Source organism: Rhinoraja longicauda, chromosome 38 (genome assembly GCF_053455715.1).
Source record: "Rhinoraja longicauda isolate Sanriku21f chromosome 38, sRhiLon1.1, whole genome shotgun sequence".
Classification (NCBI taxonomy): Eukaryota; Metazoa; Chordata; class Chondrichthyes; order Rajiformes; family Arhynchobatidae; genus Rhinoraja; species Rhinoraja longicauda.
Genome location: NC_135990.1, coordinates 122,711 through 150,000, shown reverse-complemented (window position 1 = coordinate 150,000; position 27,290 = coordinate 122,711). Strand labels below are relative to the sequence as shown.

General features: G+C 50.4%; 1 protein-coding gene across 1 annotated transcript in view; it reads right to left on the bottom strand.

Annotated features, from left to right (window-relative positions):
* Positions 1–22,313, bottom strand: part of LOC144610947 (transient receptor potential cation channel subfamily M member 1-like) — a 45,321-nt gene extending 23,008 nt beyond the window's left edge. Inside the window, exons 1-13 of the mRNA XM_078429976.1 lie at positions 22,223–22,313; positions 13,822–14,035; positions 13,208–13,332; positions 12,345–12,516; positions 10,261–10,435; positions 9,017–9,140; positions 7,461–7,533; positions 6,313–6,413; positions 5,308–5,451; positions 4,947–5,081; positions 3,811–3,861; positions 1,922–2,062; positions 342–371 (exon numbers count right to left, since the gene is read on the bottom strand). Of these exons, the coding sequence (XP_078286102.1) occupies positions 342–371; positions 1,922–2,062; positions 3,811–3,861; positions 4,947–5,081; positions 5,308–5,451; positions 6,313–6,413; positions 7,461–7,533; positions 9,017–9,140; positions 10,261–10,435; positions 12,345–12,516; positions 13,208–13,332; positions 13,822–14,035; positions 22,223–22,261 (1,524 nt within the window). The 5' untranslated portion in view covers positions 22,262–22,313. The remainder of the gene's footprint in view (positions 1–341; positions 372–1,921; positions 2,063–3,810; positions 3,862–4,946; positions 5,082–5,307; positions 5,452–6,312; positions 6,414–7,460; positions 7,534–9,016; positions 9,141–10,260; positions 10,436–12,344; positions 12,517–13,207; positions 13,333–13,821; positions 14,036–22,222) is intronic.
* Between the last annotated feature and the right edge of the window lie 4,977 nt (positions 22,314–27,290).

Here is a 27,290-nt window from a genome sequence, read left to right as displayed (position 1 = left end):
AGATACAGAGATAAGCCGACAACTCTTCAGAAGGCATCTCAGTGGTGTCAGCCTCAAACTTGTAGATGGAATTAGAGCCAAATCTGGCCGTACAATCAGGAGTGTCTATGGAGTATAGTAGGGGTTTGAGAACGCATCTTTGTGGGGAACACCAGATAATTGGTTACTGGCCCGGACATAAAGTGTCTCAAACTGCAGGTCCCACCACTTGAGAAAGTATAGAGATTGAAGGAAGAGGCTGGAATGATACGTGGTCCAGAGAACGAAGGGGTGAGAGGTGGAAGGGAACATGATATTAACCAGATTTACCAGAAACAACAAGTATTTGACACGGTACTCACCTCCATTCCCAGAAGTTTCAGAGCTTTTGGCTGCAAGAAGACAGAATGAAAGTGATTAACTGGCACGTTAGAAGGTCTCATCTTTAGCACAGTTGGAGCAATACGTGATAACTTATGAAGTCTGTCTCAGTGATGTTATATGTACACAGACTGTAATCATGCTTGGTGGTAACGGGTCACCTGTCAACACCCATAAACACAATGCCGTTGGCCTGTGATCTCCCTAGCATTTGTGGAGACCACACTGAGAGACTGTGAGGAGAGGTCAGATCTGTGGCAAAGAATGGTGAGGCTGACATGACTGAGGTTTACACGATTATCAGGGCTAGAGAGAGGTTAGACAGAGGTTAGACAGAGGAGAGAGAGTGATGGTGGGCTTTATTCTGGCGCGGGGAGGGGAGGGGAGGGGGTGGGGACAGTTGTTTCTAGTGGAGTTCCACAGGGATCTGTACTGGGACCTCTGTTGTTTGTGATTTATATAAATGACAAAGACATAAATGTAGATGGGTTGGGTAGTAAATTTAATCTGAGCAGGTTTTAGATGTATAATGCAGAGAGAAAGTATCCAGTTAAAGGCAAGACCGCCTACAATGATGATGTACAGTGGGATCTCGATGTCCAAGTCCATACTCCCCGAAAGTAGAACACATGTAGATAGCGTGGTAAACAGACCTCCCAACGTTTGATTTTACAAATTCAGAATTTTGATGTCCAAAATTCAGAATTTTACATCAAAATTCATAATATGGCGCGTAATGCAACTTTTCATCAAAAAGCGTATGCACGCCAAATGCACGTACGCGCTGCGCTACATCATGTTTGGCACGTACGCGCTGCGCTACATCATGTTTGCACGTACGCGCTGCGCTACATCATGTTTGGCACAGACATTGTAGGTCAAAGGGGCCGACCCTGTGTTGTGCTGATCTACAGATCATTTGGAATCCCGATGATGGGAAAGACTGACTTTACTCGGTACATCTGCCGGGCCAAGCCCATGCTCGCACACTGAGGGTCTGGGAGGCACTGCTGCACATGTAAACACTCAGCATCTAAGTGTCTGGTACTCCCCCTGTAAGCAGCTGGGCCTGGGGTGGAGGCAGGACCATCACTGGGGACGAGGGACCCCACACTGACCATAGGGACCGCACACTGACCACAGGGACCCCACACTGACCACGGGGACCCCGTGACCATGGGGACCCCACACTGACCACAGGGGCCCCACACTGACCACAGGGGACCCCACACTGACCACAGGGACCCCACACTGACCACAGGGACCCCACACTGACCACAGGGACCCCACGCTGACCACAGGGACCCTGTGACCACAGGGACCCCACGCTGACCATGGGGACCCCACACTGACCACCGGGACCCCCACACTGACCACAGGGACCCCACGCTGACCATGGGGACCATGTGCTGACCACGGGGTCCCCTCTCCCCCTCCCCTCTCCCCCTCCCCCTTCCCTCCCCCCACTCCATCCCCCTTAACCCCCCTTCACTGACCACGGGGGGAGACCCATGGCCTGGAGTGGATTGTAGGGTTATGACAATTTACAGAAGAGATTTACCCGCTTCGGTCCGAACAGATTATTGTAGAGACTTCGGAAGGTTTTGCGAGTGTAAGCACAACGATAGGCTCCTCCCATCAGGTATTCTATCACCAACCCGATGTCGATCAGACTGATGTGGTAATCGGGGGGTAGGTTCCCCTGCAACACAAACAGACATCCTGTGTAAGGAAGGCTTGACCCAGAGACAGTCGCAAACACAGCCTCTTACAGCCCACCAGTCTAGGCTTGTGGCCCTCGATGGGAGTGAGGATGCAGATCGGACTGTAACAGAAGCAACCTGGCAGGGCATAAGAGCCAGACTGTGTTGGGACCAAGTTCACTGCATCATCTGTGTGGCTACTCTGTAAATCAGAGTCCTCCGTGATGGAGCTGTTCAGAATAAATCGTGACAAACCCCTCCAGTTTGGAGAGACATTCAGAGACTGACATCGTGCCAAAGACCCTTGCAAACCCCTCCAGTCTGGAGGGTCCGCGTCACGATTTAGTCCGAACAGCTCCGTCACAGAGGACTCTGTGATTTACGGACCGTTCCCAGGGACGCATTCAGAGACTGACATCGAGTGCTGCTGGAAGGTCATCTACTCGGTGAAAGACCCTCTTTGGTCTGCCCGAGCTTTGTTGACCTCCCAGCGGAGCGAGCTGTCCGTTGGGGAATGTTGCTGACTGGGCCCGCTACAGACTGCAGGAGTACGTGCTGAGGGACGCACTGAAGCTCGGTGCAGCCAACGCCAAGGCTCTGTGGGGGAGGACCACAGTCTAGGGTCCTTCCGCTGCTGGACATGGGGGGCAGGGTGTGGTGGAGAGAGACGCCCCTCCAAATACGGGAAGGGATTCCACGCCAGTGGGCCACATGAGTGGCAAGGGTGGGGGGAAATTGTGTGTAATTGGTGTATTGAATATTTGCAATGTATGTACATCCTCCGAGAATGGCAGATGGAGTTTTGGAAGGAACATGTTTTGTTTTTATTTATTTCTTGAATAAAGTATTTTTTGATAATATTTAAAAAATAATAATAATCTGTGTGGCTGTACTGCTGCACACCTGCACTCCAGTACTAACCCGACACGAGCAGATGTTACAGCCATCACTGGCACCAACCTGACCATGAGGGAAGTCAGCACACTGCGATAATCATCCAAAGCCAGGATCACAGGTGCAGTGTTCATCTCCCCCTTGGACAAACATGGGCCAGAGGTCAGAGGTCCAGAGGTCAGGGGTCCAGAGGTCAGGGGTCCAGAGGTCAGGGGTACAGAGGTCAGGGGTACAGAGGTCAGGGGTCCAGAGGTCAGGGGTCCAGATGTCAGGGGTCCAGATGTCAGGGGTCCAGAGGTCAGGGGTCCAGAGGTCAGGGGTCCAGAGGTCAGGGATCCAGAGGTCAGGGGTCCAGAGGTCAGTGGTCCAGACGTCAGGGGTCCAGACGTCAGGGGTCCAGAGGTGATGTGGGAGTAACTGTCATGGGCATCGAGGCCACCAGTGATGGTGTGGCATCACAAAGGCTGTGTGACGCTGTGATGGAGCAGGGCCTGGTGCCTGGAATCACATCCCACACAGGGGCCGATGGGTTGGTGGAGGTCAATCATCCCAGGACCCTGAGGGCCCGGACATCACGTGGAGTTGTCATGGAGTCACAGTGTGGGCCCCACCCTCATGGGGCCCAACCATCACGGGCCCCACCCTCACCATCACGGGGCCCCGCCCTCACCATCATGGGGCCCCGCCCTCACCATCACGGGCCCCCGCCCTCACCATCACGGGGCCCCGCCCTCACCATCACGGGGCCCCGCCCTCACCATCACGGGCCCCCGCCCTCACCATCACGGGCCCCCGCCCTCACCATCACGGGGCCCCGCCCTCACCATCACGGGGCCTGCAGGCCTGCTCTCACCTTCTTCACGTCCCTCACCAGGTAGTGCAGAGTGTTCGGGGGTCCGAGTCTCTGGAATGAAACACAAAATCCTTTGTCACTCGTTACGAGATCAGTCTGAAGAAAGGTCTCGACCCGAAACGTCACCCATTCCTTCTCTCCTGAGATGCTGCCTGACCTGCTGAATTACTCCAGCATTTTGTGAATTACTACCTTCGATTTGTACCAGCATCTGCAGTTATTGTCTTATATTATATCCCTCCATTCCATCCTCCGCCTCAGCTACCGGCACAGCCCCTCCTGTCTGCCCCAGCTCCCTGTCTGAGCGTCACACCCTCACCATAGGCCCAGCAAACACCCTCACACCCACCCTCACACCTACGCTGACACCCACCCTCACCCACACCCTCACACACCCTCACACCCACCCTCACACCCACCCTCACACCCACCCTCACACTCACCCTCACACCCACCCTCACACCCACCCTCACACCCACCCACACCCACCCTCACACCCACCCTCACACACACCCTCACCATAGGCCCAGCAAACACCCTCACACTTACGCTCACACCCACCCTCACACCTACGCTCACACCCACCCTCACACCCACCCTCACACCTACGCTCACACCCACCCTCACACCCACCCACCCTCACACCCACCCTCACACCCACCCTCACACCTACGCTCACACCCACCCTCACACCTACGCTCACACCCACCCTCACACCCACCATCACACACACCCTCACACCTACGCTCACACACACCCTCACACCCACCCTCACACCCACCCTCACAGAGAGCTCACACCCACCCTCACACCCACCCTCACACCCACCCTCACACCCACCCTCACAGAGTGCTCCCCAGGGTCAGAGAGGGATGGGGGGTGGTGGGACTCAAGGAGTGATAAAGTGTAATGGAGGACAGAGCGGAGCGAGTGAGGAGGGAGTAAGGTGAGAGTGAGATTGAGAGTGAGATTGAGAGTTGGAGTGGAGGGAGGTGAGGTTGGTTGTATGGGACACGTGTGAAGTTACACGTATGGGACACGTGTGAAGTTACGGGAGAGAGCTGGTGCCCCCACTGTCAGTTGTCACCCCACACGGCTGCCCACAGTGGGAGGGCTGGTGTGAACGTTGTACTCACAGTGTTGTACAACTCCTCCAGTCGTGGAATGGTCAGGAAGTTGTGGATATTTACTCCATTTTCAATCAGCAGCTTCACAAAGTCGACACGGTCCAACACCAGTGCGTCGATCATGGCTTGTTCCAGCGAGTGCACCTGCAGCGGGAGCACAGGCGGTCAGTGCCCACACAGGCACAGGCGGTCAGTGCCCACACTGGCACAGGCGGTCAGTGCCCACACTGGCACAGGCGGTCAGTGTCCACACTGGCACAGGCGGTCAGTACCCACACTGGCACAGACGGTCAGCGGCCACAGACTGGCGGTCAACGCCCACACTCACAGGCGGACACACACACTACACTGGGACAGGCGTGGTCCTCACCCAGTTTGCAAGCTCCAGTTTGCGTGGATCAGTCTCCACCTTCACCTCCTCTTTACTCTTCTTCTTCCCCTTGCCTTTGGTCACCCGCTGTCTCACCACCTTCGTTGATTGTCGAGTGATGGATTCCGAGGTGCTGCCTACCGGCTGCAACAGAGAACAGCGACGGTCAGAGGCTCCGACACGCACACAGAGGAAGCTCCTCACACGCAAGCACACGCACACAGAGGCAGCTCCTCACACACGCACATGTGCACACTGGGGCAGCTCCTCACACGCACAGAGTCAGCTCCACAAACACACACGCACACACACACAGAGGCAGCTCCTCACATGCACACGCGTGGACGTGTGTCAGAGTGAGGGGAGGGTGACGAGGGACTGGGACGGGGCAAGGGTTCACCAGCCAAGGGGGGCGGACGTCTGAGGTTCCCGTCCAGCAGAGTTGTGGACACTTCATCACTGAGCTGGTTGCAGAGTGGAGGGAACTGTGGGTGTGAACAGAATCACGGGTGTGAGCTCACAACAGGGGCTGGTGCTGAGGGCACTGAGCCAACACGACCCTGGTGAAGGGCAGGGCAGGGATGAGGAGCATGTGACCAACAGCACTTCAGAGACCCCTCGTGTACAGGGGCCCTCGTGTGCAGGGGCCCTCGTGTGCAGGGGCCCTCGTGTGCAGGGGCCCTCGTGTGCAGGGGCCCTCGTGTGCAGGGGCCCTCGTGTGCAGGGGCCCTCGTGTACAGAGCCCTCGTGTACAGAGCCCTCGTGTACAGAGCCCTCGTGTGCAGGGGCCCTCGTGTGCAGGGGCCCTCGTGTGCAGGGGCCCTCGTGTGCAGGGGCCCTCGTGTGCAGGGCCCTCGTGTGCAGGGGCCCTCGTGTACAGGGGCCCTCGTGTACAGGGGCCTCGTGTGCAGGGGCCCTCGTGCACAGGGGCCCTCGTGTACAAGGGCCCTCTTTGCCCCCATTCTCTGCAGGACAGCTGCCGCTTGAGACGGTCATAGGGTTTACCGGCCCGTAGTTGCCAAAGACAAAGATGTGATTGCGGGCAATGTCGACCCTGTTCCACGCCATGGCCAGGCTGAGCTGGTCAGGAGCCGATGCATTTGTACCTGGAGCAAGAGAAACAGTGAGAGGTCAGGCACAGATACCTGTAACTCTGTGTATCAGATCCCTGTAACTCTGTGTATCAGATCCCTGTAACTCTGTGTGTCAGATATCCCTGTAACTCTGTGTACATCAGATACCTGTAACTCTGTGTGTAAATCAGAGATCCCTGTACCTCTGTGTGTAGGTCAGAGATCGCTGTAACTCACACTTGGGCCAAACCGATTACTTGCCATAAGCAACATACAACTGACAAACTAAATAGTGTCCAGCTGTTCCATGAATTAATCGGGACGCACCCGACCTCAGATATCCTTCACACCCTCCCACTGTCTCTGCTGCTGAAAACCAACTTGTTGTCTCTCTTTCTCAATGCCAACAAAAGGTTTGGACTGGAAACATTAACTGCTTCTCTCTCCACAGATGCTGCTTGGTTTGGTGAGTGTTTCCTGCATTTTCAGTTTTTGTTTCAGATTTTTTGCATCCGCAGTATTTTTGAATTCTACTCATCATCCTGATGTACAACTCTGAGGTACAACCTCACACCCACACCCACCCCCCACCCACACCCCCCCCACCCACACCCACCCACACCCACCCCCATCCACCCACCCACCTCACACCCACCCCCACCCACACACCCACCCACACCCAACCCCACCCACACACCCACTCACACCCACACCTACCCACCCACCCCCACACAACCCCCAACCAACCCACCTCACACCCACCCCACCCACCCACACCCACCCCCACCTCACACCCACCCACCTCACACCCACCTCACACCCACCCACACCCACCCACCCACACCTCACACCCACACCCACCCACCCTGCCTTGTCCCTGGTCCCACCCCAAGGTGCTGGGCATTGCAGGGAGGGTCTCGTTGTTACCGGCCATTGGTCACACAGGGCAATGTGAGAGATAGACGTCAGAGCCATTCCTTCCCTAACCCGTTAATCTTTGCACTTGGACCGATCAGTGTGAGCTGGTCTTAGAGACGGTGAGAAAATGATAACAAGTTCCTCAAAGTCCGAAGCCCCTACCTTTCAGCAACGCTGTCAGGATTGCGAGGTCGATGTCCTGCTGCCCTTCCGAGCCCATCCGGAACACGGTGATCTGCGGGGAGGTCAGGAGAGGTCAGCAGCCAGGCCTCATGCCAACAGGTCAAAGGTGAAGGACAGGCCAGGGCTGGGCCAGCGGGAAGGTCAGATGAAGACCACAGATTAAGGGTAGAACAGCAGTTTGCACACATCCTTAGTGGGCCAGAGTAGACCCAGGTTAAACACAGGCTCCGTGACAGTGTAAACACAGGCCCCGTGACAGTGTAAACACCGTCCCATAACCCAGTGTAAACACAGGCCCATAACCCAGTGTAAACACAGGCCCATAACCCAGTGTAAACACAGGCCCATAACCCAGTGTAAACACAGGCCCTGTGACAGTGTAAACACAGGCCCCGTGACAGTGTAAACACAGGCCCATATCCCAGTGTAAACACAGGCCCATAACCCAGTGTAAACACAGGCCCCGTGACAGTGCAAACACAGGCCCCGTGACAGTGTAAACACAGGCCCGTGACAGTGTAAACACAGGCCCCATGACAGTGTAAACACAGGCCCATAACCCAGTGTAAACACAGGCCCCGTGACAGTGTAAACACAGGCCCATAACCCAGTGTAAACACAGGCCCCGTGACAGTGTAAACACAGGCCCGTGACAGTGTAAACACAGGCCCCATGACAGTGTAAACACAGGCCCATAACCCAGTGTAAACACAGGCCCCGTGACAGTGTAAACACAGGCCCATAACCCAGTGTAAACACAGGCCCCGTGACAGTGCAAACACAGGCCCCGTGACAGTGTAAACACAGGCCCCGTGACAGTGTAAACACAGGCCCCATGACAGTGTAAACACAGGCCCATAACCCAGTGTAAACACAGGCCCCGTGACAGTGCAAACACAGGCCCCGTGACAGTGTAAACACAGGCCCATAACCCAGTGTAAACACGGGCCCATAACCCAGTGTAAACACAGGCCCCGTGACAGTGTAAACACAGGCCCCGTGACAGTGTAAACACAGGCCCATAACCCAGTGTAAACACAGGCCCCGTGACAGTGTAAACACAGGCCCCATGACAGTGTTAACACAGGCCCATAACCCAGTGTAAACACAGGCCCCGTGACAGTGCAAACACAGGCCCCGTGACAGTGTAAACACAGGCCCATAACCCAGTGTAAACACAGGCCCACAACCCAGTGTAAACACAGGCCCCGTGACAGTGTAAACACAGGCCCATAACCCAGTGTAAACACAGGCCCCGTGACAGTGCAAACACTGGCCCATAACCCAGTGTAAACACAGGCCCCGTGACAGTGCAAACACAGGCCCCGTGATAGTGTAAACACAGGCCCCGTGACAGTGTAAACACAGGCCCATACCCATCCATTTTCTCCAGAGATGCTGCCTGACCCGCTGAGTTACTCCAGCATTTTGTGTCGATCTTTGGCATAAACCAGCATCTGCAGTTCCTTCAAATTACATTGGAACTAAGTGCAGGTAGATGTCGGCAAGGTGAAATAAACAGAATGGTAACCCACCAACTCTTTCTTCTTCATGCACTCCATGACAACGAGGAAGAGTTGCTGGGTCTGCTGTCGGCTGTAGTTGAAGGTTTTCTGCACTGTGACCATGAGCTGATCCCGCACAGACTCGCTGATTATCCTGCAGTGGGGACAAAGTGCCGGTCAGTGGGAAGGCCGACCAACTAAAACCTACCTTTCCCTGACGCCTTTAACACGGTGAACCAGCCGCTGCTCAAAGACAACCACAAATCTTTACTACCTAATTATTAATTACTTTGAATTAAGAACCAATGTATTTTTGGTCTATTTATATTTATATACATTTTACAGTCATTTTTAACCTGTTAAAACACGTATTTAAATATACTTTAACCATGATTATCTGAGGCACAAACAGTTCAAGGTCGTTGAAGGCAGGAGGGGATGGGATGGAGGGCCCTGGTGCCAGAGGCTTTGGTGCCTTCTCTGGACCAGTCCACCGCTGTCCTGTGGCTGGGCCTTGGATCACTGGCTTGTATACACAGGAATTTAGAAGGATGAGAGGAGATCTTATCGAAACATATAGGATTATTAAGGGGTTGGACACGTTAGAGGCAGGAAACATGTTCCCAATGTTGGGGGAGTCCAGAACCAGGAGCCACAGTTTAAGAATAAGGGGTAGGCCATTTAGAACGGAGATGAGGAAAAACTTTTTCAGTCAGAGAGTTGTGAATCTGTGGAATTCTCTGCCTCAGAAGGCAGTGGAGGCCAATTCTCTGAATGCATTCAAGAGAGGGATAGATAGAGCTCTTAGGGATAGCGGAGTCAGGGGGTATGGGGAGAAGGCAGGAACGGGGTACTGATTGAGAATGATCAGCCATGATCACATTGAATGGCGGTGCTGGCTTGAAGGGCCGAATGGCCTCCTCCTGCACCTATTGTCTATTGTCTATCTGCCTCATGGTGAAGCCACAGGGATGGTGGAGCAGATGCCAGGTGTAGTCCTGGAACCTTCACGAGGACTGGTGACCAAAGGTTTGGTGAAGAGCACCTCAGAGTTGGAGAGGGAATTCTGGAGTTGAGGATGCGGGTTGTGAGGGCTGATGGTCACTGCAGCGGTGGACCAGGTGAAGGATTCCCTGGAATATGTGTGGCGTGGGTTTCGTTTGGAGCCGTGTGGCTTGGGATTCTGAGCTTGGTCAGGTGGGATTCTTGTTGGGACTGTTAGAGTTTGGGGTGGGCGGGAGTAACATTAGGCTGAGGGTCGCCCTAACTCTCACCCTCCATCTGCTGAGTACTTATGTGCGAAGGCCAGGATGTCCGAGGCTCGGCCACTGCCATCACAGACCACCACGGGGATGGGCGGCTCCTCACACAGGCTCTCCAGCACCATTGAGATCACATTGGGACCTCCTTCCACCACCAAGCAAACCACTGGCACTCGCTGACCCAGGCCTGCAGGCAACACAGAACACAAGTACATCTCTGCACCAAGGCACTGGATTGTGGAGGAAAGGCAGAGCAGAACACTGAGCTATTAATAACAAGGGTCAGCTACACTTCACACCTGCTCCACACAGCTCTCCACTGCCGACACAGGTCCCACATCACTCTCATCATCCCGGTCACTCTACATCTAAGGGCCAAACGTCCTCATCCCAAACGTTCCAGTCCATGGCTTCAACACAATGGAAATTTAGCACAATGAATGGTTAGTGTAGAGGAAGCTTTACCCTGTGTCTAACACACACTGCCTCTCACATGGGAGTGTGTAAGGGGGCAATGTAGATGGAACTTTACTCAATGCCTAATCCATGCTGCCACTGCCCAGGGAGTGTGTGACAGGATCATGTTAGGGGTGACGTACTTTGAACCACAAATCAAACATAAAGTGCTGCTGTTGGTTGTTGCTCCAGAGAATTCAATGTTCATGCCATGGGTTGTGAGCTGGCCAAGCAGAATATGAGGTGTTGTTTCTCCAGTCTGGGTGGGTCCTCACTCTGGCAATGGACGAGACCCAGGAGAGATAGGTCAGCATGGGAATGGTAAGGAGAGTTAAAATGGTTAGCAACCGAGAGATCCAGCAGGTCTGATGGGCCAAGCGCATGTGTTTGGCGTAACACTGGTCCAGTTCACGCTTAGTCTCGCCGGTGTAAAGGAGGCCACATCGGGAGCACCCACATCTCAATGAGCTCCAAGCATGTCCTGGTGTTGACCCTGGGACTTTCTCCCCACGAAGGAGCCCCAGTCACCACCCTTCTCCCGTCTCCAACATTCCAGCATCTGCAGTTCCTTGTGTCTACTCTAGCTCATGGTTGGGATTCTGCAGTGTGATAACATGTGGCCCTGGCTCACAATGACATTCAAGCCATTTCCAAAAGCTGTTATTTACAACAGCCATTAAATGGATTTGATTTCACAGCCGTTCCCTTTCCAAACACCACAAGCAGACGTCCACCAGTGGGTGCTGCCAACTGGCTTTCTCCAAGCTCAGGAGTGAGCCAGCACCATGGAGTGAGCGGGGCGGCGTGGGGTAGACCCTGTGTACAGCTCCACCAGGAGACACTGTGTACAGCTCCACCAAGAGACCCTGTGTACAGCTCCACCAAGAGACCCTGTGTACAGCTCCACCAGGAGACACTGTACAGCTCCACCAGGAGACCCTGTGTACAGCTCCATCAGGAGCTTGGTTATCACCTCACACAGTCCTATCCCACACTCCCTGGGCCGGGGCGGTGTGGGGTAGACCCTGTGTACAGCTCCACCAGGAGACCCTGTGTACAGCTCCATCAAGAGCTTGGTTATCACCTCACACAGTCCTATCCCACACTCCCTGGGCCGGGGCGGTGTGGGGTAGACACTGAGTACAGCTCGTCCAGGAGTATGTGCTGAGGAACACACTGTAGATCGGCACCATGATGCAAATACTCTGTGGGGAGGGGCAGGGTCAAGGGGAGGGAGTGGAGTGGAGGGGAGTGAGTTGGCGGGGGGGGGGGAGGTTGGGGGGAGAGGGTGGAGGGGGCAGGGGTGTGCAACAGGACTCTGGGTGAGAGATGCCAAGACTCCAGGGACAAGGCTGAGCTGATGACAGCAGAGTCCTCCTTTCCCCTCCCGGCCTCGTTGTACCTCAGGCACAGGATGAGAAAGGGAAACCCAGGGGTCACAGAGATGTGGGGTACACTCCAGCAAACGCCCGGCCTTCCCACCTATTCCCCCCCTCCCTCATCATCCTCCCATTCCATCCTCCCCCCTGTTCCCCCTCCGGCCCAGTCCCCCCCGTCCTGGTCCCCCAGTCTCCCGGTCCCGGTCCCCCTGGCCTAGTCCCCCCATCCAGGCCCAGCGGTTCCCCTGAAGCCCCCCTTACGTGCGTTGATCTTCTGCAGGGAGACATGTTTCTCCAGCTGGCGGCGGAGCCGGATCTCAGCGCCGTACTTGCCCAGCGTGCCGTTGTCGGCCAGGATGAAGTGCGAGTGCGTGCTGCTCAACACTGTCAGCTTGCTCAGGGGGCTCGACATCGTTTGGTATGGCCTGGTGACCTGCAACAGAAACACTCTCAATGACCCTATCTCAGTGACCCCTGATCTCCCAGTGTGACACATGACCCTAACAGTGACCCCCTGATCTCCCAGTGTGACCCATGACCTTAACTCAGTGACCCCCTGATCTCCCAGTCCAAGCCTCCATTACCCCGATTCCATCTACAGTAAGTGATGCCGTAACCTCTGATCCTGTTTCTGAGACACTTCTGCTCTCAGCAGTTCTTTTCCGCACTCTTTCCAGCTTAATGACATCCTTCCCATCGCAGAGTGACCAAAACTGAACACAAATTCTCCAATCTTCCGGAGCTCAGTTTATAAAAGAAAGCATCCAAAGGACCAAGCAGAATTTGTAAGGCTGTTACCCAGTGGGGGAGAAAACCCTTACAGCACGCAGTGTCCATCTGGCCTTGGTCGAAGGCCTCACAACAGACACTAAGGCCAGACATCATTATGGACAGTTAAAGTGCAACAAGTATAATTTAGTTCTGACCAATTATGAAATGCCGACAAGCCAATGACAAAAATCTTCTCACCTTGTTCAACAAACCATGCATCACAATGAACAAATGCAAGGTCAATGGGTGTGATGGGGAATGGGTATCAATGCACTGGGTAGTAAGACATTTCTATCTTTGTCAGGCTCTGTGGTCAATCTTCCTCATCACTAGTTAATGTTTTTGAAACCTACGTCTTTCCCAATTAAATCCATCCTGTTCTCTATGATTCCCCAAGGAGCAAATCCAATCGCACAGATCCTTCCCCGAGATTTGGATGAATGGTCTTTCAACGCATCTCCCACGTGACGGATGACACCTGAAAATGAACAACTGAGCGTTACTGCAGGCCTTAAGGCGATCGGTGAGGTGGGCGTAGGGGAAAGTCGATGGAGCGGGGAAAGATGGAGGGAGGAGGAGGATTGAATGGGGGAGTAAAGGGGAAGTGGGAAGGAGAGAGGGTTGATTGAAGTTGATTGAAGAGTGGTGGTGGATGTTGAGGGAGACAGAGAAAGAGGACGGGATGGAAAATAAGGAGAGTGGAGGAATTCAGGAAAAATCAATGGGTTGAAAAATAACCAATTCAAGGTGCCATTTTAACAATTTAAAGCAACAAATCCAAGTTCCAAATCCCTAGGCAATGATTCCCAGGGATGGAACCGTGGTGTCCATTCTTCAGACTCCAACTCCCAGGAACCTGGCTGCCAATTCCTGTAACTGTTTGGTCTCCAGTGAGGTGCAAGGTTGTGTGAGGGTCTGCAGGGCAGGAAACTAATCATTTATCAAGGCGACGTTGCCCTCTGCTCACCTGTGCTGACTCCGGCAGTGAATATCCAGGCGCCCGTGGTCATTGCGGCTTTGATCAGGCCCTTTCCAAACACCTGCTTCAGCTTGGGCTGCAGCTCAAAGTTCTGAAGGCCACCGTGGACGGAGATGAGCAGCTTGGGCAGCTCCAGCTCCCACTCCGTGGTCATGAGGTGCAGCAGGAGATCGGGCCTCGTGTCGTATGATACACGGATATACTGCAACGTAAACATAATGGTTATGCGAAGCATGGAACACATCAGGAAAGTAGAGGAGCATGTTACAAGGGGAATAGAATCACGGGGGACTTCAGTCCACATTTATGATGTTTAACCTCTCGATCTCTGCAGTTTGACCTCTTTCCCTATTGAGCAGCAATTCATGGAGCATGAACATAGTCTACACAGAGATGATTTGTTGAAGCAATTCGTTGAGGAACTAACAAGGGAATGATAAATTTAAAATCTTACATACTGTAACAAGAAAGGGTTAATTGTTTATCTGGTGGTTAAAGGGAACAGTAACCAGAAAATTGTAGCCTTTTAGAACAAAATGGAATGTAATTTAGTTCAAGTTGAAACTAGGGCTTTAGATCTTAATGAAGCAAAATATGTCACGGGAGAAGAAATGGGAAAATACCCCGATAGGTACAACTGTAAACAATCAATGGCTAATATTTAAAGAATTAATACATAGGTTTCCAGAAACATTTCAGCTTTCAGGCAAAAAAGCAAAGGAAGAGATGCAGCTCGTGCCATTGTTTGTATATTTTCTCCTTACATTTTACCTCCCAAAGTGCAACCCCTCTCAGTTGCTTGGAGTAAACTCCATCTGTAGCCCATTGATATTCCGCTGTGTACCCTCCTCACAGACCACGACCCCAAAATCTTGGTGTCACCTGCAAATTTACTAACCAACGCATCTATGTTTACATCCAAGTCATTTATATACATCACAAACAGCAGAGGTCCCAGCACAGATCCCTGCGGAACTCTACTGGTCACAGACCTCCAGCCAGAATATTGTCCTTCCACCACAACCCTCTGCCTTCCATCAATAAGCTAGTTTTGAACCCAAACAACCAAGTCACTGTTAATCCTGTGCATCTTAATCTTCTAGATCAGCCTATCATGGGGGACTTTATCAAAAGCCTCACTGAAATCCATGTAGGCAACATCCACCACGCCACCCTCATTGATCATCTTCGTTATCGCCTCAAAATAAGTCGATCAAGTTGGACCAAGCACAGGCAAGTGGGACTAATGTAGCTGGGACATTGTTGGCCAGTGTGGGCAAGTGAGACTAGTGTAGCTGGGACATTGTTGGCCAGTGTGGGCAAGTGGGACTAGTGTAGCTGGGACATTGTTGGCCGGTGTGGGCAAGTGGGACTAGTGTAGCTGGGACATTGTTGGCCGGTGTGGGCAAGTGGGACTAATTTAGCTGGGACATGGTTGGCCGGTGTGGGCAAGTGAGACTAGTGTAGCTGGGACATTGTTGGCTGGTGTGGGCAAGTGGGACTAGTGTAGCTGGGACATTGTTGGCCGGTGTGGGCAAGTGGGACTAGTGTAGCTGGGACATTAATGGCTGGTGTGGGCAAGTTGGGCCGAAGGACCTGTTTCCACACTGTATCACTCTATGACTTTAAGTTAGTACAACACAACCTGACAAGTATAAAGCCTCTCCTTAATTAACCCATTCTCCTCCAAATGAAAGTGAATCTGGTGGTGAGTCTGTGGAATTCATTGGTTGTGGAGACCAAGTCATTGGGTATTTTTAAAGCAGAGGGTGACAGGTTCTGATTAGTAATAGTGTTAAAGATGGATGTGCCATGATTGAATGGCAGAGTAGACTCGATGGTCCGAATGGCCCAGTTCTGTGCCTATGACTTATGAAATCCTATCCCGAAGGACGCTCCCCAATATTATCCCTGCCACTCACATGCTCACCACCTCATAATTTCCTGGATTCTGTCTATTTCTCTTCTTAAATAAAGAAACAACATTAGCAATTCTCCAGTCCTCTGGGACCTCACCTGTGGCAAGAGAAAATAGACAATAGACAATCGACAATAGGTGCAGGAGGAGGCCATTCGGCCCTTCGAGCCAGCACCGCCATTCAATGTGATCATGGCTGATCATTCTCAATCAGTATCCTGTTCCTGCCTTCTCCCCATACCCCCTGACTCCGCTATCCTTAAGAGCTCTATCCAGCTCTCTCTTGAATGCATTGAGAGAATTGGCCTCCACTGCCTTCTGAGGCAGAGAATTCCACAGATTCACAACTCTCTGACTGAAAAAGTTTTTCCTCCTCTCAGTTCTAAATGGCCTACCCCTTATTCTTAAACTGTGGCCCCTTGTTCTGGACTCCTCCAACATTGGGAACATGTTTCCTGCCTCTAACGTGTCCAACCCCTTAATAATCTTATACGTTTCGATAAGATCTCCTCTCATCCGGGAGCAGAGCAAGGACGCCCGTTGGCTGAGCAGTAAAGTAAGTGCTAATCACAGTTGAGCAGGCAGTTTAAAAAGAGCGCCAAAAGGAAGCTAGTAGGCAATTTGAAAAGTCCGGGAGCAGAGCAAGGACGCCCGTTGGCTGAGCAGTAAAGTAGTTTAAGTGAGAAGTCAGGTAAATTGGACAATCAGGCAATTTAATTGGGATATAAGCAATACTTGCAAAAGGGTGCAGCCCTGTTCAGGTGCAGCCCAGTGAGGGAAGTGCGAGTCTTTGGCTGCGAGTCTTCGGCGAGGAGGCTGAGGTGAGGAGGATACGATTGTTTTAAGCCAGAGCTGGTTATAGGCACAAGGTGATGGCGGAAAAGTTGGTGCGGTGTGTTTCCTGCAGGATGTGGGAAGACGGGGACGTCGCTGGAGCTTCTGGGAGCTACACCTGCAAGAACTGTGTCCAGGTGCAGCTCCTGAAGGGACGTGTGGTGGAGTTGGAGAGGCAGTTGGATGACCTCAGGGCCATCCGAGAATGCGAGAGTTTCCTCGACAGGACCTATTGTGAGGCTGTCACGCCAAGGGTCCAGGTCGAGCGAAGGTGGGAGACTGTTTCAGGGGGGAGTGGACGTGGACTACAGGAGACCCCAGTGGCTGTGCCTATTGCAAATAGGTATACCCTCTTGGGAACTGTCGGGGCAGAAGACGTTTCCAGTCCGAGTGGCGGACCTGTTGGCAAGGATACTCGACAGGGGAGACCGAAGTCTGGAAGAGCCGTAGTGGTCGGTGACTCCATAGTCCGAGGGACGGACAGAAGATTCTGTGGCAGCAGGAGGGACTTGAGGATGGTCTGTTGCCTCCCTGGTGCCAGGGTTCAACACATCACAGACCGGCTTCAGAAAATCCTAGTGAGGGAAGGCGATCAACCTGAAGTCGTTGTGCACGTGGGCACGAATGACGTCGGGCGGAAGAGGAAGGAGGTGCTACAGCGGGAGTTTAGAGAGTTGGGGAAAGCACTGAGAAGTAGGACGTCGAAGGTAGTTATCTCTGGACTGCTACCGGTACCTCGTGCTGGTGAGGCCAGGAACAGAGAGATAGAGGGTATGAATTTATGGCTGAGGGGCTGGTGCAGAGAGCAGGGATTTAGATTTCTGGACCACTGGGATCTCTTCTGGGCTAGGGGTGACTTGTACAAAAGGGACGGGTTGCATCTTAACAGCAGGGGGACAAACATTCTGGCAGGCAGGTTTGCTAGTGTGACACCTGTGGCTTTAAACTAAGTAGTGGGGGGGAGGGGTTAACAAATTGTGAATATGAAGATGAGGTAAAAGGGAATACAGGAGATATTGCAAAAGACTCTCAGAAGAATGGGAACAGAAGTTCTAGAGCGGAAAAGAAATTAAGGGCAGGGCCAATTGTGAACGATGTGAGAGGGGAGGTAAATACAGAAGTTAAAGTGTTGTACTTAAATGCGCGTAGTATAAAAAATAAAGTGGATGAGCTTGAGGCTCAGTTAGTCATGGGCAAGTATGATGTTGTAGGGATCACTGAGACATGGCTACAAGAGGACCAGGGCTGGGAACTGAATATTCAGGGGTATACAACGTATAGAAAAGACAGACAGGTGGGCAGAGGGGGTGGGGTTGCTCTGATGGTAAGGAATGATATTCATTCCCTTGCAAGGGGTGACATAGAATCAGGAGATGTTGAATCAGTATGGATAGAAATGAGAAATTGTAAGGGTAAAAAGACCCTAATGGGAGTTATCTATAGGCCCCCAAACAGTAGCCTCGACATAGGGTGCAAGTTGAATCAGGAGATAAAATTGGCGTGTCAAAAATGTAATGCTACGGTGGTTATGGGAGATTTCAACATGCAGGTAGACTGGGAAAATCAGGTTGGAAATGGACCCCAGGAAAGAGAGTTTGTAGAGTGCCTTCGAGATGGATTCTTAGAACAGCTTGTACTGGAGCCTACCAGGGAGAAGGCAATTCTGGATTTAGTGTTGTGTAATGATCCTGATCTGATAAGGGGACTAGAGGTAAAAGAACCATTAGGAGGCAGTGATCACAACATGATAAGTTTTACTCTGCAAATGGAAAGGCAGAAGGGAAAATCGGAAGTGTCGGTATTACAGTGTAGCAAAGGGGATTACAGAGGCATGAGGCGGGAGCTGGCCAAAATTGATTGGAATGAGGCCCTAGCAGGGAAGACGGTAGAACAGCAATGGCAGGTATTCCTGGGAATAATGCAGAGGTTGCAGGATCAATTTATTCCAAAGAGGTGGAAAGACTCTAAGGGGAGTAAGAGACACCTGTGGCTGACAAGGGAAGTCAGGGACAGCATAAAAATTAAGGAGAGGAAGTATAACATAGCAAAGAAGAGTGGGAAGACAGAGGATTGGGACTCTTTTAAAGAGCAACAAAAGTTAACTAAAAAGGCAATACGGGGAGAAAAGATGAGGTACGAGGGTAAACTAGCGAATAATATAAAGGAGGATAGCAAAAGTTTTTTTAGGTACGTGAAGAGGAAAAAAATAGTCAAGGCAAATGTGGGTCCCTTGAAGACAGAAGCAGGGGAATTTATTATGGGGAACAAAGAAATGGCAGACGAGTTAAACCGTTACTTTGGATCTGTCTTCACTGAGGAAGATACACACAATCTCCCAAATGTTCTAGGGGCCGGAGAACCTAGGGTGATGGAGGAACTGAAGGAAATCCACATTAGGCAGGAAATGGTGTTGGGTAGACTGATGGGACTGAAGGCTGATAAATCCCCAGGGCCTGATGGTCTGCATCCCAGAGTACTTAAGGAGGTGGCTCTAGAAATAGTGGAAGCATTGGAGATCATTTTTCAATGTTCTATAGATTCAGGATCAGTTCCTGTGGATTGGAGGATAGCAAATGTTATCCCACTTTTTAAGAAAGGAGGGAGAGAGAAAACGGGTAATTATAGACCAGTTAGTCTGACATCAGTGGTGGGGAAGATGCTGGAGTCAATTATAAAAGACGAAATTGCTGAGCATTTGGATAGCAGTAACGGGATCATTCCGAGTCAGCATGGATTTACGAAGGGGAAATCATGCTTGACAAATCTACTGGAATTTTTTGAGGATGTAACTAGGAAAATTGACAAGGGAGAGTCAGTGGATGTGGTGTACCTCGACTTTCAGAAAGCCTTCGACAAGGTCCCACATAGGAGATTAGTGGGCAAAATTAGGGCACATGGTATTGGGGGTAGGGTACTGACATGGATAGAAAATTGGTTGACAGACAGAAAGCAAAGAGTGGGGATAAATGGGTCCCTTTCGGAATGGCAGGCAGTGACCAGTGGGGTACCGCAAGGTTCGGTGCTGGGACCCCAGCTATTCACGATATACATTAATGACTTAGACGAAGGGATTAAAAGTACCATTAGCAAATTTGCAGATGATACTAAGTTGGGGGGTAGTGTGAATTGTGAGGAAGATGCAATAAGGCTGCAGGGTGACTTGGACAGGTTGTGTGAGTGGGCGGATACATGGCAGATGCAGTTTAATGTAGATAAGTGTGAGGTTATTCACTTTGGAAGTAAGAATAGAAAGGCAGATTATTATCTGAATGGTGTCAAGTTAGGAGGAGGGGGAGTTCAACGAGATCTGGGTGTCCTAGTGCATCAGTCAATGAAAGGAAGCATGCAGGTTCAGCAGGCAGTGAAGAAAGCCAATGGAATGTTGGCCTTCGTAACAAGAGGAGTTGAGTATAGGAGCAAAGAGGTCCTTCTACAGTTGTACCGGGCCCTGGTGAGACCGCACCTGGAGTACTGTGTGCAGTTTTGGTCTCCAAATTTGAGGAAGGATATTCTTGCTATGGAGGGCGTGCAGCGTAGGTTCACTAGGTTAATTCCCGGAATGGCGGGACTGTCGTATGTTGAAAGGCTGGAGCGATTGGGCTTGTATACACTGGAATTTAGAAGGATGAGGGGGGATCTTATTGAAACATATAAGATAATTAGGGGATTGGACACATTAGAGGCAGATAACATGTTCCCAATGTTGGGGGAGTCCAGAACAAGGGGCCACAGTTTGAGAATAAGGGGTAGGCCATTTAGAACGGAGATGAGGAAGAACTTTTTCAGTCAGAGGGTGGTGAAGGTGTGGAATTCTCTGCCTCAGAAGGCAGTGGAGGCCAGTTCGTTGGATGCTTTCAAGAGAGAGCTGGATAGAGCTCTTAAGGATAGCGGAGTGAGGGGGTATGGGGAGAAGGCAGGAACGGGGTACTGATTGAGAGTGATCAGCCATGATCGCATTGAATGGCGGTGCTGGCTCGAAGGGCTGAATGGCCTACTCCTGCACCTATTGTCTATTGTCTATTGTCATCCAAGCCTAGTTGCTCCAGTCTTTCCAACGTATGATAGTCCCGCCATTCCGGGAATTAACCTAGTAAACCTACGCTGCACGCCCTCAATAACAAGAATATCCTTCCTCAAATTTGGAGACCAAAACTGCACACAGTACTCCAGGTGCGGTCTCACTAGGGCCCTATACAACTCCAACAAAGAAGGACCTCTTTGCTCCTATACTCAACTCCTCTTGTTATGAAGGCCAACATTCAATTGGCTTTCTTCACTGCCTGCTGTACCTGCATGCTTCCTTTCAGTGACTGATGCACTAGGACACCCAGATTTCGTTGTACGTCCCCGTTCCCAACTTGACACAATTCAGATAATACTCTGCCTTCCTATTCTTACCACCAAAGTGGATAACCTCACACTTATCCACATTAAACTGCATCTGCTATGCATCCGCCCACTCACACAACCTGTCCAAGTCACCCTGCAACCTCACAGCATCTTCCTCACAGTTCACACTACCACCCAGCTTTGTATCAACTGCAAATTTGCTAATGGTACTTTTAATCCCTTCATCCAAGTCATTAATGTATATTGTAAATAGCTGCGGTCCCAACACCGAGCCTTGCGGTACCCCACTAGTCACTGCCTGCCATTCTGAAAGGGACCCATTTATCCCCACTCTTTGCTTTCTGTCTGTCAACCAATTTTCTATCCATGTCAGTACCCTACCTCCAATACCCACTAATCTCCTATGTGGAACCTTGTCAAAGGCTTTCTGAAAGTCAAGGTACACCACACATACCAAAATACAAAGATCTTCATCAAGATTCCTGCAATCTCTTGTCTTGACTATCTCAATAACCTGGGATAGATTTCATTAGGTTCTGGAGATTTATCCACCATAATGCTGTTCAAGAGCTCCAGCAACTCCTCATTCTTAATCTCAAACCATCCTTGCACATTAGCGTTCCCCACACCGATCTCACTGTCCTCCATGCTCTTCTCCTCGGTGAAAACAAAGGGCATCCACACACCTCAGGGTACCAGCTCACCACCATCCCCTCAAGGACAATTAGAGGTAGACAATCAAACATTGGCTTAACCTGCGAATGAATGAACTCTTTGGAATTTTCTCTCCAAAAGGCAGCGGAGGGAAGTCATTGAGTGTCCAGGGCAGAGATCAAGTTTTGTTTTGATCAAATCGGATGGAGAATTCACGCATGAAAATAGCACTGAGGCAAGCCCACAGCCAAGATCGGGCTGCATAACACAAGGGGTGGGATAGCCTACGGTCAACCCAGCCACACCACTCCCATCCACACCACCGCCGTTCCCCATCACCAGCTCCTTCCCACTCTCGCTAATCCACACTTCCATTCCCCTTCCCACGTCTCCATCCCAACCTCCATAACCAGTACCACCAGCACAGCCAAATTCTCCACTGACTCCACAACTTCATGTGTCGCAGCTAAACCCATCCCGACCCACCAGGCCCCTGGTGGGGGATAGCTGTGGTCAGTACCGTGCTGGACAATGCACTGGCATGTCCAGGACTCAGTTGCCTCTCCCCCTGCCCCCACACCCCTCACTCTCTGTGTTATTTGAGCCGGCCCCCTGACCCATGACTTTGCTCACCATGGCTCTGCTGGTGGGGCCACCACCCTGCAACTCCATCACCCCAAAGGCATCGGTGGGCGCAGCCTCCGTGTGTTTGCTGGGCGACCATTTCTCAGCCTGAACCAGTGGCTTCTCCTCCTCGGTGGTGTTGCTGGATGGAATCGGTTGGGGCCTGGTGACATGCAGACTGACCAGCTGACCACAGCAGCACCTGGGACAATAGCAGAGCCGACACTCATTCACAAATCCCTAGACCACAACCACCCCAATGAAAGCCGTTTGTCTCCAGCATTACCTGTGCGGGTCTTTGGTGTTGGGGATGATAGCAATACATTCACGCTTCTGAAAGTTTTTCTCAATCCAAGCTTTGTGTCCCTGCAGTTAGAAATAAAGAGTTTAATAATCCAGATGGCATGAATATTATGAAGGATAAAAGAAAAAGCTTTTGAATACTGTAATACAGTGATAAGGCTGTTAATCTCCTTTGGCGTTAACCCAGCTTGAGAGACATATTCTGCAGCAAACAGAAACACAATGTGTTGACTCCTAACTCACTGTTGTCACACCTACAGCAACAGCTCCTCTGCAGATACCAACTTAAACTGACACCATGTTACATAAGGAAGTAAAATAAAGAGATGAGGATTGGTGAGTTTGAAAACATGATGAATATTTTTAAGGCATATCTTAAAAGATAAACAAGAGGAGAGACTGGGGAGGCTTAGAGATGGATCTCCTGAGCTTAAACGTTGCTTGCCAACAAATAAAACAATGATGGTCACAAGGGGGGAAACATTCTCCATGTGGTCTAGCTTGTTATTTTATACGCCTCAATGACATCACATCTCATTCTTCTAAGCTTTTGGGACTTTGGTTAGGTTCCACGTGAAGTATTGTGTGCAGTTCTGATCGACCCATCACAGGAAGGATGTGGAGCATTTGGAAAGGGTGCAGATGAGGTTTACTAGGATGCTGTCTCGATTAGAGAGAAGTTGTTACAAGAATAGATTGGAGCAAACATGGATTGTTCTCTCTGGAGCTTCAGAGGCTGATGGATATACAGAATTATGAGAGGCATAGTGTGTAGGAAAGAACTGCAGATGCTGGTTTAAATTGAAGGTAGACACAAAATGCTGGAGTAACTCAGCGGGACAGGCAGCATCTCTGGAGAGAAGAAATGGGTGATGTTTCGGGTTGAGACCTTTCTTCAGACGGAGAGTCAGGGGAGAGGGAACATAGAGGTATGAAAAGGTACAAGGAACAAATGAATGAAATGTATGAATAAAACAATAATTGCGTACATACCCTGTGTTGCTTTAGTCGATATTGCTTCTCCTTACTTTTCAGACAAGTCGCATCCACTCACACTCCATACTACGCTTCATCTTTCATGTGTCCCCCATTCTACTCTCCTGTTTACTTTGTGCTGCAACATCACTATTATCCCTTCTCATTGTCTCCTATCTCACCTGAATGGAAATCAAAAGCTGTTGATGCTGACCCATCCCCCCCCCCGTCCCGGGATACCTCCCCATCCTGACGCCTCCTGTCCCGGGACCCCTCCCCGGGACCGAGCGGCTGGGCGCTGGGGAGAGCTTGCCCTGAGCAGTTGCAGATCAACGACATGAAACATTGCCTCGACCCGGTAACTATTGTCAGAATGTTAAGCTGTTACTTCTGATTTATAGCGTTTGCATTTTTATTACTCTAGTTCTGCCCTGGCCAGAGTGGGTTGAACAAACTGCTCCTGTTTTGTAAAACAGATTTTATGGATGAGACATAACTCAAGATCCAACTGTCCAATACATAATCTAACTTAAACGGACACAAATCGTTGCAGTTACTCAGCAGGTCAGGCAGAATCTCTGGAGAACATCCATGTATGTTGTGGTTGTAACCCACTGAGTTACTCCACACTTTGTGAACGCCAATGTAAACCAGCTGTAGTTCCTTGTTCATACATAATCGATCATACTTGATCCTTGAATCTGAAGGCAGCCTACGGGCACCAATGTCTTGTTCTGCAGCCTGGACCCAGGAGGGAACTCCACATCTCGTTTGGCTTCTGATAGAAACTGGACTGATATCAGATCAGCAAGTGGAAAAAAAGTTAATCTCAGCAGCAATGCCCAGGGTAAAACTGGAAAACAACTCGATGCAAAAACAAGAACTTCTTCAACCCTGACATCACAAATGGTTTTAATATTCCACATCAAACTAATATTGTTCAGTAATCACGACCCACATCTGTACACGGTTAGATCCCAGTCATTCTGCACATTCCAGTAACAACAACATGTTACAGTTAAATATTCCCTGATAGGATCATTTCAAAAATTACTTTCCAGAACACATTTTTAACTTTGAAGTAATTAATTTGCACTAAAATGGGTGAGTATTGCTATCCCAGAATGAATGACACATAAACTGTCCCAAACTACAGCATCACTTTCCCTCAAACTGTGGCTTCTAGAAGGCAAAAACGATATGTAAGTTTAATTTTTGTTTTATCTGCTGTCATTTAATAACATCTTTGCTTTTTTATAGGAGAGGGGTGAATGCACAGAGCTCCCGTGCACCACAGACTACACACCAGGGCATGGAGGCGGTGAATGCACAGAGCTCCCGTGCACCACAGACTACACACCAGGGCATGGTGGCGGTGAATGGGCCAAGGAAGTTGGCTTTGACCCAGCATCACACAATCTAGACATTTCCCACCAGATGCCCAAATGATCTTGGAGCTCAGAGAACTGGAGCTCAACATCCTCGTCCCAAACTCTTTACTCACCTTCTGCGACCCAGATATAGTGCGTTTAATGGAATTACGTTTCAAAGAGCCACTCATTTGTTTGAGAGAACTGGTTAACATCTCCGTCAGCAGCCTGCTCACGCCGATGCGTCTCCACACCTGTTGGGAATCGCTCTGGTTTCAGATCGTGGTCGGAGGCATCGTGTTCAACAAGGGACAAAGATCACAGCATGAAGCTGTGCTGGCTGATGCGGAGAGGATGATTCACAGAACCATGGAGTTGGCCCAATTTGTTCCGTTGTAATCAGGTTAATGCACAGTTTCAACGTCCACGGAAAGGATGGAGATTTCACAAATGTGATTGAAGATAAAGCTGCTTTGCAGCATGGATATTCCAGAATCATCCAGGCGTCAGATGGAAATAACTAATCTCAGGAAAAGACCAATTGCAGGAGACAGGCTGTGGCTTTTATACGGCAGGTGCTGGGAGTCTAAACTGACCACTGAACAGTCAGGGCACATGGCCACTTGTGGGGCAATTAATTACTGTGGCAGATAAATGCAAAATCTTTACTTTGCATTTCCTATTGCTGGAACTTTATAGATTAAAACAGTAGTCACCTGCCTCATGGAAACCATTGATCTTAGCACCATTCAGCAAATCAATTTGCATCCAACCAGGTCTGAAGAAGGGTCTCAACCCAAAACGTCACCCATTCCTTCTCTCCAGAGATGTTGCCTGTCCCGTTAAGTTACTCCAGCACTTTGTGTCCATTTCCTACATGGGTTGCCCAACCTAATCCACACCACCCTCCTCCCACTGAATCTAACTTCTACATCTATGCTGCGCACCTCCACTGTACCCAGCACCTTATCATCTCACACCCAACCATCGACTTGTTGACTGTGCTGGACGGCGAATCCCACTGCTCATCCCGTCTGATGCAAACTCGCTGGTTTCCCTGTAGTTTGGGACCATACCACGACTTGCTCTCTGGATCACCCAAATTATTCCATATTAAACTGATAGCAGGAAATCTAGACTTCAAGAGGAAGAATTAAAAAATATTTCATATTTTTGTACAATCTTTCACAATCGCAGGACCTCCTACAGAGGGCACAGTTGCGAATTAGTAATAATGTTAGGGGAGTGATTGAATACAGGGCTCCTCTCTGTTTGAGAGCTTGGAGATTTGTTTGGACTTCCTCAGAATAACAGAATGTTGTTTAATAGGACTGTAAAGTTACAAAGGCAAAGAAATGCTGGAGTGGGCCAGGCAGCACCGTTGAACACAGAGGGACAGCTAATAGTTCAGTCAAGATCCCAGATTAAGACAGAGTTACAAAGATACATAAAGCGAGTTGTGAGTAAGAAAGGAGGCACCAGTGGCTGGAATCCTGAGCAAAATACAAAGTGTTGGAAGAACTCAGCGGGCCAGACAGCATCTACGGAGGGAAAACTGAAGAGTCTGAAGAAGAGTCCTGACCCTATCATTTGTCCATTTTCCTCCACAGATGCTGCCTGGCCTGTTGCATTTTTTAAGTGAGTAGGTAAAAGTGTGAAATGGAACTCCTTGGGGGCAAACGAGGTTGGCCTTTGGGCCTGAGAATGAAGTGTAGCAAGGAAGAGCAGAGTGGTAAGAGGTGTTACACGCTTACCACAGGGCTTGAAGTGAAAACTGCATCAGCTGTAATGTTATGAAATGAGCAGGTCAAGGGCGAATTGCTTCTCTTGCTCTCAATTCATTTGTTTGTGAAAGTGATGGCGTAACAAGTCTAATGAAGTCTGAAGGGTCTTGACCAGAAACGTCAACCATTCCTTCTCTCCAGAGAAGCTGCCTGCCCCGCTGAGTTACTCCAGCATTTTGTGTCTACCTAAGTCTAATGACATGATAGTTTTCTACGCATAGAGAAAAATAGGAGCAGTAGTAAGCCTTCCAACCTCTTGAGCAACGTTCCTGACCTTCCGTCTAACTGTACCTGAGCTCCATCCCCATTCTTTGCGTCTGGAGATCTTTTGATCTTCCTCAGCGTGTTCAGTGGTGTTGCTTTCACCGTCTTCTGTGGGAAAAGATCCCGTTCCTGTGCTGCTCTAAGAGGTTTCAAGTTAGCTTCCATCTCAAATATTTCGCTGCCAGAACTTGGGAACTATGTTGGCTTAGATGATAAACAGTGGAGATTCAATTTCATTTTATGGTTTGAAGACACAAGAGATTGCAAATGATGGAATCTGGAGCAAAAAAACAAACTTCTGGAGGAAGACAGTGGATCAAGGAGCAACTCCATAGAATGCTGCCTGACCTGCTGTGTTTCTCCATCGTTTTTTTAAATATT